The 13610-nt window shown below is 48.1% G+C and overlaps 1 protein-coding gene and 1 pseudogene across 1 annotated transcript; one reads left to right on the top strand and one right to left on the bottom strand.

Moving 5' to 3' along the window:
• LOC124041766 (ranBP-type and C3HC4-type zinc finger-containing protein 1-like) lies at nt 1-4568 on the top strand. Its single transcript, XM_046359759.1, has 9 exons — nt 1-491; nt 937-1111; nt 1244-1339; nt 1446-1587; nt 1671-1761; nt 1866-2151; nt 2233-2351; nt 2535-2645; nt 2749-4568. Exons 1-9 carry the CDS (start codon nt 234-236, stop codon nt 2791-2793), a joined length of 1323 nt encoding a protein of 440 aa, XP_046215715.1. The 5' UTR covers nt 1-233; the 3' UTR covers nt 2794-4568.
• A 532-nt stretch (nt 4569-5100) lies between these two features.
• LOC124041767 lies at nt 5101-13590 on the bottom strand (annotated as a pseudogene).
• Nucleotides 13591-13610: the final 20 nt, after the last annotated feature.

The following is a 13610-nucleotide window of genomic DNA, read 5'->3' as shown; positions in this document are numbered from 1 at the left end:
GACCGGTTTCCATCGGAGGTAAATAAAGAACGAACCAAGCTACTTCCTGTTTTGATAAAAAAAAATTAGGGGCTGTTTCGTTTCGCTATCGTAGCTAGGAGAGATATCTGCAATGAAACGCTATCACTTTACTAACATGTAGGCTGTTAAAAAACAAGACTGATACAACTAGCGATACCGACATAACTACCGTTGTGCTTTGGAGGTTCCAACTGTTTTTGTGCTTGTGGGATATGGCACTGAGTTCTGGCGGTTGGGGTAAACCGCCTGTGCCAGCGCCGTCCCAGTCTGTACATGGCGGGCCCGCGCTGGCAAACTGCAATACCGTTTTGATGTCGGTACGGGTGTCTGTTTGCCATTCGGGTATTCGACCGCTTTGCCTCCCTGGAGCTGGCGATGAGGCTCTCCGTCTTCAACTTAGCATGGACCCCAGCAAAGCTGGAGAGTTTCGGCTAGCACTGAGGGACATTAGCGGAAGCGGCCGTAGTGTGGTAAGATACACTGCTCTGTAACGTCTAGATCTACTGTATCTCGACCTCTGATATAATGCCATGCAATACATTTCATGCGTTGACATGAGAAATTGCACGCGTTTGTTTGTTTGTTTGTTTGTTGGAGCAACATTTGTTTACAGAAAATACAGTAGTCACTGAATTGGAATCTTGTTTAATCAAATACTACAGTAATCCCATTGGTTCGAACCGATGTCTTGTGGTGATTACAGTTTACTTATCTGTCCTTGTGTTTGTCTGTACAAGGGAAGACAACATTTTATTTATGGAAGATTATTCCAGCATGTAAACAACTTAACATCAAAGTTAGCACATTGCCACTGGGGTTACAGTTTGTCCCTCTAAGGTGAAGTAGGTCCATATCCACGAAGTCCACAAAGATTAGAGATCTAAGCAAATTATTCTCTTTATTTTTTTCTCCCAGTTCATTGCGGAGTTTGACCTGCGCTCTGTGCAGTATGAGGTCAAGTCCCCATGCCTTCACGAGATGCGCTTGGCCACACCCCCTCATGACTGTATCCGCTTCAACTTCCGCTGCGACCTGGAGGCTGAGCAGTGGGCCACTGTGGTGATGTCATCACTAAGAGAGGCACACAGAGGTCAGAGGGCATGGCAGTCTTTTTCCTCTTGTCTGCTTGCTTAGATGCATTCATGTCATTGTGTATTAGAAGAGTGTCTTCCTAGTATACCATACTATGGCTAGCACAATTGACCACTCTCCCTCACTGTAGTTGCTGTAAATAGTTCCCCACATCCTATGGATGACCGACAGCAGCACGAAGCAGCAGCTCTAGAACAGCGCAGCACAGCCTCCTTACCACTCACTGGTGAGTACCCTCACCACACGATTCCCCCACTCTCTCTTTCTACCACATTTGCAAGACTACACAGGGTAAATTTCTGTGTGCGAGTGAACATGTTCTCTCTCTGAAGAGGAGCTGTGCTTGGAACTTGCCCGGGCGATCGAGGCAGGTGACAGCCAGGGTGCTGCTCAGCACGCGTCTGCTCTAGCTCGTCAGAAGGCAGTGCTCACTATCCAACTGTCTGAGAAGAGTTACGCCGAGGGAGAGATAAGGTGAGAAATAACAGGCAGTAGCTTGGGAGTAGTCCAAAAGAACATGAATAATTTGTGCTAATGAAGTTTCATGTCTCTTGCAGTTTGTCTGTGGCAGTGGAAGACATCTCCTCTTCCTGTTGCGTCACAGTGAAAGTCTTTCCCCACATGACTGTCGCAGCACTCAAGCAGCAGGTCAGATACATTTCTGTCTCTGTTTGCGAGAATACTTGGGCTACATTCGGCAAATGAAACTGTCCACAAATCATTCTCTCCTCTGTCATTGTTCTCTCTCTCAGGTGTTTTTGGAGTATGGCTTTCACCCTCGCGTGCAGCGCTGGGTGATTGGACAATGCCTGTGCACAGAGCCTAGGTCCCTGGCCTCATATGGGGTCCAGAGGGATGGGGATACGGCCTACCTTTACTTGGTCTCAGCCCGCCATGCCCGCCTCACCCGCCAGCTATTCCAGCAGGACCAGGAGGGTGCCCACCTCACCCCACCTCCGCCTACCAGCAACGGGCCTCTTTCCCAGGACTGGCGGGGCTACAGCACCCTGCCCTCCAGGCTTAGCCACAACACCCAGGGTAAGTTTACCTCTTGGCATGCACTTGCGCACATGCTCACGCATGACTGAACTCCTTTTCCATTGTTGTGCTTGGCTGTAGGGAGCACCGGAAGTGGGGCCGAGAGGTTGGGTACGAGCGAGATCCGAGACGCCCTCAACCTGGAGACGCTGCATCTTAAAGATAAACCTGATAAGCCCAGCAAAACCAGTAAAACACAGGTCAACCCCGATGTTTACATTTGTGATTGACAGTTTTTACGCAAGATGATCGTGTTGAGCGCCTACTCTTCCTTTACTTGATAGTTCCATGTAGCTGGTATATTGCTGAATTTCACTGGTTGTGATACACTATTAGAAAGTTCCTACTCTCACACACATCCTCTCTGTCCTTCTGATCTGCAGACCGAATGGGCGTGTCCCTCCTGCACCTTCATCAACAAGCCTACCCGACCAGGCTGTGAGATCTGCAGTACAGCCAGACCTGACTCACGCAAGCACAGCCGCATACAACAGGTACTGTATCTATGGGATGCCTACAGACAGATTGCACACATCACCGTTTATTCTCCCTTTAGTAAACTACATTATTTTCTTTATTCTCATCTGTGTGATAAAGGAGAAAGGAAGAAGAGAGGAGCAGATCAGTGCATTGAGCAGTTAACTGCCTCAACCGTAACCTATACAATAATCTGGAAGACTGATCACTCACACACCAACTTAGAGCTACAAACCCACCACCACTACTGACATACTATGATGACAAACCTCTGGACACTGCAGCACAGATATGGAACTCCACTTGCTGCGGCTCACAAAAGGAACTACCTGTATAGTCAATGAGCTGGCTTTTGACTCTGTGGACATGAGTCAGCATCCTTTGCCTTGTGGCAAACTTTACCATTTATTTATTTTACATAAGGGATGGGGGGGGGGGGGGGGGGTGCTAGTCCAATATTTATTTTAGAGGGGTGGGTGGTGCTTCTCTCATCCCTCTACCTGATATATCTCAGATGAGATAATATTATATATATTTGAAGTTGGCCAACTGTGAAAGTTGATACTTTGAAAGCTGAAAAAAGCTGTTTTTAAAACCAGGGCCTGTATTCAAACAGTCTCAGAGTAGGGGTGCTGGCTGTCCCAAACCCCCCCAAAAATATTGGTAGACCGAAAGTAGTCTGTTCTTTCGACCAATCGATTGGTTAAAAAAAAAACATATAGACACACCCTATGTGTTTTAATAAAATCAACTATTTTCACTGAGCTTGTCTGCTGCTTTTAATGGCGCTGCCAGGTAGCCTTGATCGACTTCTATGCGTAATCGGGTGCATGTCTTTACTCAACATTGAGTGCTCCAAACAAAAAGACTGAGTAAATTGACAACTAAAAAAATGGAATGAAATAAACCTAAACTTGTTTCTCACAAGTGTAGCATAGGTTGTGCGCTCTGCAAACAGTGTCCACTTTGACAACGAGAACAGTAAAAGACTAATAATAATGAATGCATTCACAGAAACTACCGTAAATAAATTAACGGTAAATGTACTACTGGTGATACGGGTGTGCCATCCTCGCGGCCTCCAATGGATCTGTACATTGAGACAGGCGCGAATCAGACAGGTCTTGTGTGCCATAAAAAATTAATTTGACTGCTCGACTAAAATCTTGGCCCAAACAATCGACCAGTTGACTAAATGGGGTGAGCCCTATTAAGATCAGATTAGATCATAATTAAATCAACATGGGGGACCTGATCCTAGATCAGCACTCCTACTCTGAGACAATGAGGGGATTTAATAAATTCCCCCGGTGAACCAGGTAAGAGTTGATTGCGTTCGTGTTGGAACCGAGCATGAGCCAGGTGCCCTTCTTTTGACGGTGAAGTCAGCTCAAAACAACCATGATGTAGGTTAACAAGGTGGGGTAATGAGTAGGCTTCTGTGTTTTCACATGCAAACATGATTGCGTGGATAACACTGACAATGAAAACTAGTTAAATTCGAACTGGTATTTTATGTAAAAGATGTTTCTGAACGAAGCCTTGTTGACAACATGACCGAGCGGCGCAGATTGCTGTTTGATTTGAGATTGGCGCTTCTCTCTCACCGCTTTTGCCTGTTCATGGTTCAGCTTAATCAGGCACCCTCAGTGTGAATACAGGCCCAGGTCTTGTCTGTCATTGGTTGGTGCCATATTGTTTTATAGGAGAGGAATTGCTTGCTAGGAGGCTGTGGAAGTGACAGTGTTTTAAAGTGCTTTTATTTTTATAACATTGTATTTAGTGTTGACAGAATGTTTGGCAATGTTAATGTTGACGTGTAATGAGTTTCACCTACTTTCCAATACGTTTCTGTCTGGACTGTGATAGTGAATGTTTTGTTTTGTCAGAAACATGACTGTATAAAATGGTGTTAACTGAATAAATGTAAGTTAATCAAGTTTGAATTAAGTTTTTGTACTTCATATCAAAAATACAACTGAGAACTTTAGTTTACTTGTCCCAATGTGATATCATAGACATAACTACATTGTATGATTTGTGAATGTAAAGGATATGACATCGCCTTTATTCAGTCAGTTCCAAACCATTTATAAACCAGTCAAGCTTGCTGTTCCTCAATCAAATCAGAGTAAGCCTATGCGCCAGCACTTCGTGGCTGTATACAAATTGCAAAGGAAAATAAATTAATGTGCCAGAAAACAATAGGCTGTGTAGATGACAATAGCAAGTGAGGACCACAGTTTCAGGAAAGTGTTGCACATCCATCTGCTGAGAGAGGATGGGGAGGGTGTACAGAGCTACCCCTGTCATATGACTGATCACTACTGGAGTCAGTATAGTGTCGTGGAAATTTCCTGTATTTACCAAATCATGAGAGCAAACCACACACAAGTCAGAGTTATCATAAAGTCCATCTTTAATTATATGAGCTCCATCACAACACTGTCTTTCAGATCAATTCAGTGTCTATAAATTAATTCTCTGAGAGTCCTTACACATTGCAACTGAGATCCTTTATAGCAAAGACACACATAGCCAGACAGCATTGGCTATAAATTATCGTTCAGCTTTGTCTCCTAAACTATGTTTTCATCTCGCTCTCAGGACCATAAAACAAATCCTCATGAACAGGCATATATCAAATACACCCCTCCTGGACAAGATCACAGAGACACAGTGACTGGCACACAGACATTGTGGAGCCAAGAGATAATTGGTTTAAAAGATATGTTTACATATGAAGACAAGCTTCAAGTCTCTCTGCGGCCCAAGTAACTGACCCCATGACAGAGAACAGATAACTGCAACCGGCCAACAGTATTATCCAAAAATAGACATTCTGATGAGAAGTAACTCACAAGCATATAATGAATATAAAACATCTTATCTATGTTACCCAACTAATTCTGATTATTCCCCAACAATAGACAGAATCCCTGAGCTGGAGGACAGAGAAAGTATTCCAACCATCCTCCCCTCTTGTCCAGGTCTCCCTTTGGAAAAAGGGTAATCTGACATCAATTGGACTACCTGGTTAAATAATGGTTCAATAAAACTAGAATCCCCAAGGTCCCAGAGGTCGATAGACACATGCAGCAGCATGATGACAGCCAGCTGGCCGAAGGCGGGCATGTAATAACCACTGGAGGCAAAGTGAGAGAGTGAGGGCATGAGAAGTAGGACTGGTGCAGATGCTCCAGGAGGTTGTTCAGCTTCCGGTATATCCCCTCCAGGAGCCTGAGGATGAGGGGGACACACAGGTTTATTTGCATGGAATTTTAAGAGTGAAAATGTCACCATAGAAAATACAAAAATGTTAAATGTTTTCTGATCATCTGAATTGATGCTTGGACATCAGTAGCTGACCTGCCGATGGTGGTGGTGTCGGTCTTGTACTGTCTGAAGGTGTTGATACCACTGACGGTAGCAGTCTCTATATGGTATCTAAGGAATGGGCCGTGGTTCCCCCAGGGCCGCCTGCTTCAACACCATCATGGTCTGGGCCGCGTGGATGTAGCCCAACGTACTGTCCCAGTCATTCCTCTGTAGCTGGGCAGTCGGATAATTTAACGTACACATGTACGCACGCACCCACACGCCTGTTGACCATGCAAACCTGGGCCGTGTTTAATGGGTGCAAACCGGAAGAAAGCCACTCTGTTGTGAACAGTCTCGCTACGTTACAGTCTCCTTACATTAATGAACCTGCTGTTCTACTAGGTCTGCTGTACAGTAAAGGCCTTGCAGGGTGTCTGTCTGACCTCTCTGGGGTAAAGTTTTCCCTAGGTTGGAGCGAGCGGTCGCATCGGCACTTCGCTCCGCAGGTAGTATAACTTTTTCATTACATTTCATTATAGCACAACGGGTTGATTTGTCTAATCTTAGCAATTTCTTCTTAGCTAGCTACATAGCCGTCTTTGTATCAAAGATAATTGCGTAATTATCGTATTTCGCCGTCCTAACGTAGTCTTCACTGCTCTGCCCAGCAGCTAGCCAGCTAGCTAACGTCCACCGATTAGCTGCACTGCAGAAACTATTACACTCAACTGAACGACTTGATTAGTGTAGTGTTAGCTAGCTACATAGTTGTCTTTGCTGTCTTCGTATCCAAGATAATTGTGTAGTTTAGAGTGTGTAGTCTTAGAGTGATTATCTTAATTTACCGAGGTTAGCTAGCCAGCTATGTGTCGTCCTTAACGTAGGAGACTCTGCTAGCTAACCAACAGCTAGCCAACGTCTTCTGAATAGAACTCAACAACCCGGTCGCATTCACAGGTAGTATCACATTTTCATTTCATTCAATTACAGTACAACAGTTTGATTTGTTTGATCGTAGCTAGCTACATAGCTAGCTACATAGCTGTCTTTGTATCAAAGATAATTGTGTAGTCTAGAGCGATTTTCTAGGTTAGCTAGCCAACTATTGTCGCTCTTTTAACGCAACGTAACGTAATCAACACTGCTAGCTAGCCAGCTAGCCCCCGAATAGCAGCACTGTCGAAACTATTACACTCAACGGAACGACTTGATTAGTGTAGTGTCAACAACGCACCCACTGCCAGCTAGCCTACTTCAGCAGTACTGTATCATTTTAATCATTTTAGTCAATAAGATTCTTGCTACGTAAGCTTAACTTTCTGAACATTCGAGACGTGTAGTCCACTTGTCATTCCAATCTCCTTTGCATTAGCGTTGCCTCATCTGTAGCCTGTCAACTATGTGTCTGTCTATCCCTGTTCTCTCCTCTCTGCACAGACCATACAAACGCTCCACACCGCGTGGCCGCGGCCACCCTAATCTGGTGGTCCCAGCGCGCACGACCCACGTGGAGTTCCAGGTCTCCGGTAGCCTCTGGAACTGCCGATCTGCGGCCAACAAGGCAGAGTTCATCTCAGCCTATGCCTCCCTCCAGTCCCTCGACTTCTTGGCACTGACAGAAACATGGATCACCACAGACAACACTGCTACTCCTACTGCTCTCTCTTCGTCCGCCCACGTGTTCTCGCACACCCCGAGAGCTTCTGGTCAGCGGGGTGGTGGCACCGGGATCCTCATCTCTCCCAAGTGGTCATTCTCTCTTTCTCCCCTTACCCATCTGTCTATCGCCTCCTTTGAATTCCATGCTGTCACAGTTACCAGCCCTTTCAAGCTTAACATCCTTATCATTTATTGCCCTCCAGGTTCCCTCGGAGAGTTCATCAATGAGCTTGATGCCTTGATAAGCTCCTTTCCTGAGGACGGCTCACCTCTAACAGTTCTGGGCGACTTTAACCTCCCCACGTCTACCTTTGACTCATTCCTCTCTGCCTCCTTCTTTCCACTCCTCTCCTCTTTTGACCTCACCCTCTCACCTTCCCCCCTACTCACAAGGCAGGCAATACGCTCGACCTCATCTTTACTAGATGCTGTTCTTCCACTAACCTCATTGCAACTCCCCTCCAAGTCTCCGACCACTACCTTGTATCCTTTTCCCTCTCGCTCTCATCCAACCCCTCCCACACTGCCCCTACTCGGATGGTATCGCGCCGTCCCAACCTTCGCTCTCTCTCCCCCGCTACTCTCTCCTCTTCCATCCTATCATCTCTTCCCTCTGCTCAAACCTTCTCCAACCTATCTCCTGATTCTGCCTCCTCAACCCTCCTCTCCTCCCTCTCTGCATCCTTTGACTCTCTATGTCCCCTATCCTCCAGGCCGGCTCGGTCCTCCCCTCCCGCTCCGTGGCTCGATGACTCATTGCGAGCTCACAGAACAGGGCTCCGGGCAGCCGAGCGGAAATGGAGGAAAACTCGCCTCCCTGCGGACCTGTCATCCTTTCACTCCCTCCTCTCTACATTTTCCTCCTCTGTCTCTGCTGCTAAAGCCACTTTCTACCACTCTAAATTCCAAGCATCTGCCTCTAACCCTAGGAAGCCACCTTCTCCTCCCTCCTGAATCCTCCTCCCCCTCCCCCTCTCTGCAGATGACTTCGTCAACCATTTTGAAAAGAAGGTCGACGACATCCGATCCTCGTTTGCTAAGTCAAACGACACCGCTGGTTCTGCTCACACTGCCCTACCCTGTGCTCTGACCTCTTTCTCCCCTCTCTCTCCAGATGAAATCTCGCGTCTTGTGACGGCCGGCCGCCCAACAACCTGCCCGCTTGACCCTATCCCCTCCTCTTCTCCAGACCATTTCTGGAGACCTTCTCCCTTACCTCCCCTCGCTCATCAACTCCTTCTAGATCTATCGGCTGCCTTCGATACTGTGAACCATCAGATCCTCCTCTCCACCCTCTCCGAGTTGGGCATCTCCGGCGCGGCCCACGCTTGGATTGCGTCCTACCTGACAGGTCGCTCCTACCAGGTGGCGTGGCGAGAATCTGTCTCCTCACCACGCGCTCTCACCACTGGTGTCCCCCAGGGCTCTGTTCTTGGCCCTCTCCTATTCTCGCTATACACCAAGTCACTTGGCTCTGTCATAACCTCACATGGTCTCTCCTATCATTGCTATGCAGACGACACACAATTAATCTTCTCCTTTCCCCCTTCTGATGACCAGGTGGCGAATCGCATCTCTGCATGTCTGGCAGACTTATCAGTGTGGATGACGGATCACCACCTCAAGCTGAACCTCGGCAAGACGGAGCTGCTCTTCCTCCCGGGGAAGGACTGCCCGTTCCATGATCTCGCCATCACGGTTGACAACTCCATTGTGTCCTCCTCCCAGAGCGCCAAGAACCTTGGCGTGATCCTGGACAACACCCTGTCGTTCTCAACCAACATCAAGGCGGTGGCCCGTTCCTGTAGGTTCATGCTCTACAACATCCGCAGAGTACGACCCTGCCTCACACAGGAAGTGGCGCAGGTCCTAATCCAGGCACTTGTCATCTCCCGTCTGGATTACTGCAACTCGCTGTTGGCTGGGCTCCCTGCCTGTGCCATTAAACCCCTTCAACTCATCCAGAACGCCGCAGCCCGTCTGGTGTTCAACCTTCCCAAGTTCTCTCACGTCACCCCGCTCCTCCGTTCTCTCCACTGGCTTCCAGTTGAAGCTCGCATCCGCTACAAGACCATGGTGCTTGCCTACGGAGCTGTGAGGGAACGGCACCTCAGTACCTCCAGGCTCTGATCAGGCCCTACACCCAAACAAGGGCACTGCGTTCATCCACCTCTGGCCTGCTCGCCTCCCTACCACTGAGGAAGTACAGCTCCCGCTCAGCCCAGTCAAAACTGTTCGCTGCTCTGGCCCCCCAATGGTGGAACAAACTCCCTCACGACGCCAGGACAGCGGAGTCAATCACCACCTTCCGGAGACACCTGAAACCCCACCTCTTTAAGGAATACCTAGGATAGGATAAGTAATCCCTCTCACCCCCCCCTTAAGATTTAGATGCACTATTGTAAAGTGACTGTTCCACTGGATGTCATAAGGTGAATGCACCAATTTGTAAGTCGCTCTGGATAAGAGCGTCTGCTAAATGACTTAAATGTAAATGTAACTCATCCCTGACCGCTGGCTACGTCCCTTCCGTCTTCAAGAGAGCGAGAGTTGCACCCCTTCTGAAAAAACCTACACTCGATCCCTCCGATGTCAACAACTACAGACCAGTATCCCTTCTTTCTTTTCTCTCAAACTCTTGAACGTGCCGTCCTTGGCCAGCTCTCCCGCTATCTCTCTCTGAATGACCTTCTTGATCCAAATCAGTCAGGTTTCAAGACTAGTCATTCAACTGAGACTGCTCTCCTCTGTCACGGAGGCCCTCCGCACTGCTAAAGCTAACTCTCTCTCCTCTGCTCTCATCCTTCTAGATCTATCGGCTGCCTTCGATACTGTGAACCATCAGATCCTCCTCTCCACCCTCTCCGAGTTGGGCATCTCCGGCGCGGCCCACGCTTGGATTGCGTCCTACCTGACAGGTCGCTCCTACCAGGTGGCGTGGCGAGAATCTGTCTCCTCACCACGCGCTCTCACCACTGGTGTCCCCCAGGGCTCTGTTCTTGGCCCTCTCCTATTCTCGCTATACACCAAGTCACTTGGCTCTGTCATAACCTCACATGGTCTCTCCTATCATTGCTATGCAGACGACACACAATTAATCTTCTCCTTTCCCCCTTCTGATGACCAGGTGGCGAATCGCATCTCTGCATGTCTGGCAGACTTATCAGTGTGGATGACGGATCACCACCTCAAGCTGAACCTCGGCAAGACGGAGCTGCTCTTCCTCCCGGGGAAGGACTGCCCGTTCCATGATCTCGCCATCACGGTTGACAACTCCATTGTGTCCTCCTCCCAGAGCGCCAAGAACCTTGGCGTGATCCTGGACAACACCCTGTCGTTCTCAACCAACATCAAGGCGGTGGCCCGTTCCTGTAGGTTCATGCTCTACAACATCCGCAGAGTACGACCCTGCGTCACACAGGAAGCGGCGCAGGTCCTAATCCAGGCACTTGTCATCTCCTGTCTGGATTACTGCAACTCGCTGTTGGCTGGGCTCCCTGCCTGTGCCATTAAACCCCTACAACTCATCCAGAACGCCGCAGCCCGTCTGGTGTTCAACCTTCCCAAGTTCTCTCACGTCACCCCGCTCCTCCGCTCTCTCCACTGGCTTCCAGTTGAAGCTCGCATCCGCTACAAGACCATGGTGCTTGCCTACGGAGCTGTGAGGGGAACGGCACCTCAGTACCTCCAGGCTCTGATCAGGCCCTACACCCAAACAAGGGCACTGCGTTCATCCACCTCTGGCCTGCTCGCCTCCCTACCACTGAGGATGTACAGTTCCCGCTCAGCCCAGTCAAAACTGTTCGCTGCTCTGGCCCCCCAATGGTGGAACAAACTCCCTCGCGACGCCAGGACAGCGGAGTCAATCACCACCTTCCGGAGACACCTGAAACCCCACCTCTTTAAGGAATACCTAGGATAGGATAAGTAATCCCTCTCACCCCCCCCCCTTAAGATTTAGATGCACTATTGTAAAGTGACTGTTCCACTGGATGTCATAAGGTGAATGCACCAATTTGTAAGTCGCTCTGGATAAGAGTGTCTGCTAAATGACTTAAATGTAATGTAAATGTGTTACTACTGGCTCGTCCTTACCTGACACAAATACAGAGGAAGGGACAAGCTGAATTGTTTGTGGTGTGATATTATTAGACTTGAAAAAAAATCAAAGTACCTCTGCAAGTATATCAAATAAATTACTCACTGAATTAACTGCTGGCATTTGGATTTCCTCCTTACCTTGCCCTGGATGGTACACAGGTACACTATCTTCTGGCAGAAGGCTTAGAAGAGGTTGGCCAGGTCCAGGTTTGGCAGCTGGCCATTGAGCCCCTCCAGAACCAGGTGCAGACTGGTGATGATGTCACTGCACTGCTCCAGAGACAGTGCTGCCTGGATGAAGCCACCTCTCCCCTGCAGCAGAGACCAGTCACCACCTGGGGGACCCAGAGTGAGGCACAGTGGTGGCAGGTTTGGGGTTGATGGAACAGAGACATTTAGAATACATACAGAGTCCATAATGGTGTCTCTACGACTGGTGCATTACAGGGTTACATCATTACAGAGATGCAGGTACTGACCATTGGTGTTGGTGTGGTGGTATCCCTCGAGCCAGGCCTGCATGCCGATCAGGTCATGTTCATTCACCAGAAAGGTACCCTTAGCCCAGTGGATCTGACCTGAGAAGAGACCGAATCATTGACTGATTAATTAAAGAAAGGAGGTAGGAGTGTATGCTTGTGTGGTGCTTCTCCAATGGTCTGTGTAAGTAGTATGCTTACTACTGAAGTACTGGGCAAGGCCCAGCCTGGTTGTCGTTGTTTCCATCACCACAGGGGGCGCCCAGCACCAGGGCATCAGTATGAGGGGCTCTGGGAGCCCGCAGGATCCCATAAATGTTAGTGCCATGCACCATCTGACCGAGACTGACAGACAAACAGAGAAACGGATGAGTGAGAGAAAGAAAATAAAGCCTGAGAGGAAAGAATGCGTCTGTGTGAAAGTGTGCACGCACTGGGATCAAATTAAATGCATGTTTAGACATCTTTGTCTTAGCACACACTCGCATATCTCTCTTTGTTTTCATCGGGGAAGGGAAGTTTGCAGGTGAAGCTCTGAGTAAACACTTCTAGCCCTCGAGACAGCATAGTATACACCATCCAATCCACTGGCATCCCACTACAGAGAAGAGAGAAATGCAGAAGGAATATTATGGGAGAGGACAGGGGGATTATATCATTCTTACAGCTGGAATTGTGATAGGTAATTAAGCACTGAATGTCAAAATTGGGGTTAGTGATAGGAAGGGCAGATCATTTTTCCTGACACAAGTGATATGCTATAGGAAGAAGGCTTATCAGGCTGACTCACCCTACTTTTATAGGGGAACAATTTAAATGATACCCTACAAAGTGGATTGGGTATACCCTACAAAGTGGATTGGGTACATCAAGAGGATGCCCAGTTCCATTCCATTCCCCAACGGATTCTACAAGGACTCACCAAATTGGTGCATTGAAACAGGTGAGAAGGTCGGTCAGGGCTCACTTTCGGTTTGGGTCAGACAGCAGTCCCATATTGTTGCCTTGTACCACTCACACAGGCTCAGCTGGACCCTAGGAAACTAAGACTCGCACAATAATATTCAATAATGTTGCGTTAGCTTTAGCGCTCAACATCGTTAACCTAGCTAGCTAACGTACCTGCTAACCCAATATTGATTGGGAAGATGTGTTAGCTAGCGTCATAGAACCAGCTACGTTGAACGCGCAAATACCTAAACGGTGTTTATTTTCAACCAAACAATGAGTCTTAATACCTTTACAAATGTGTAGTTGTCAGCCAGAGCCTACCTCTCGGACACAGTAAGGGTAACACCCAAGATGACAGGTGCTAGGCCATACTGCGCAACATGTTTTTCCTAGTTTCTTACCGGACTATTGTGTGACGGACCAACTCAGCTCTCGCTTTAGCAAAAAAAACACTTTACATGTTACGTTTAT

The sequence above is a fragment of the Oncorhynchus gorbuscha genome, linkage group LG08 (genome assembly GCF_021184085.1).
Source record: "Oncorhynchus gorbuscha isolate QuinsamMale2020 ecotype Even-year linkage group LG08, OgorEven_v1.0, whole genome shotgun sequence".
Taxonomy (NCBI): Eukaryota; Metazoa; Chordata; class Actinopteri; order Salmoniformes; family Salmonidae; genus Oncorhynchus; species Oncorhynchus gorbuscha.
This window is presented reverse-complemented; position numbering and strand designations above follow the sequence as displayed.

Coding starts and splice junctions, on each gene's coding strand:
- LOC124041766 (XM_046359759.1), top strand. CDS start 234: ATGGCACTGAGTTCTGGCGGTTGGGGTAAACCGCCTGTGCCAGCGCCG. Junction 1,340..1,445: donor AGCCTCCTTACCACTCACTG/GTGAGTACCCTC, acceptor CTCTCTCTGAAG/AGGAGCTGTGCTTGGAACTT. Junction 1,588..1,670: donor TACGCCGAGGGAGAGATAAG/GTGAGAAATAAC, acceptor TGTCTCTTGCAG/TTTGTCTGTGGCAGTGGAAG.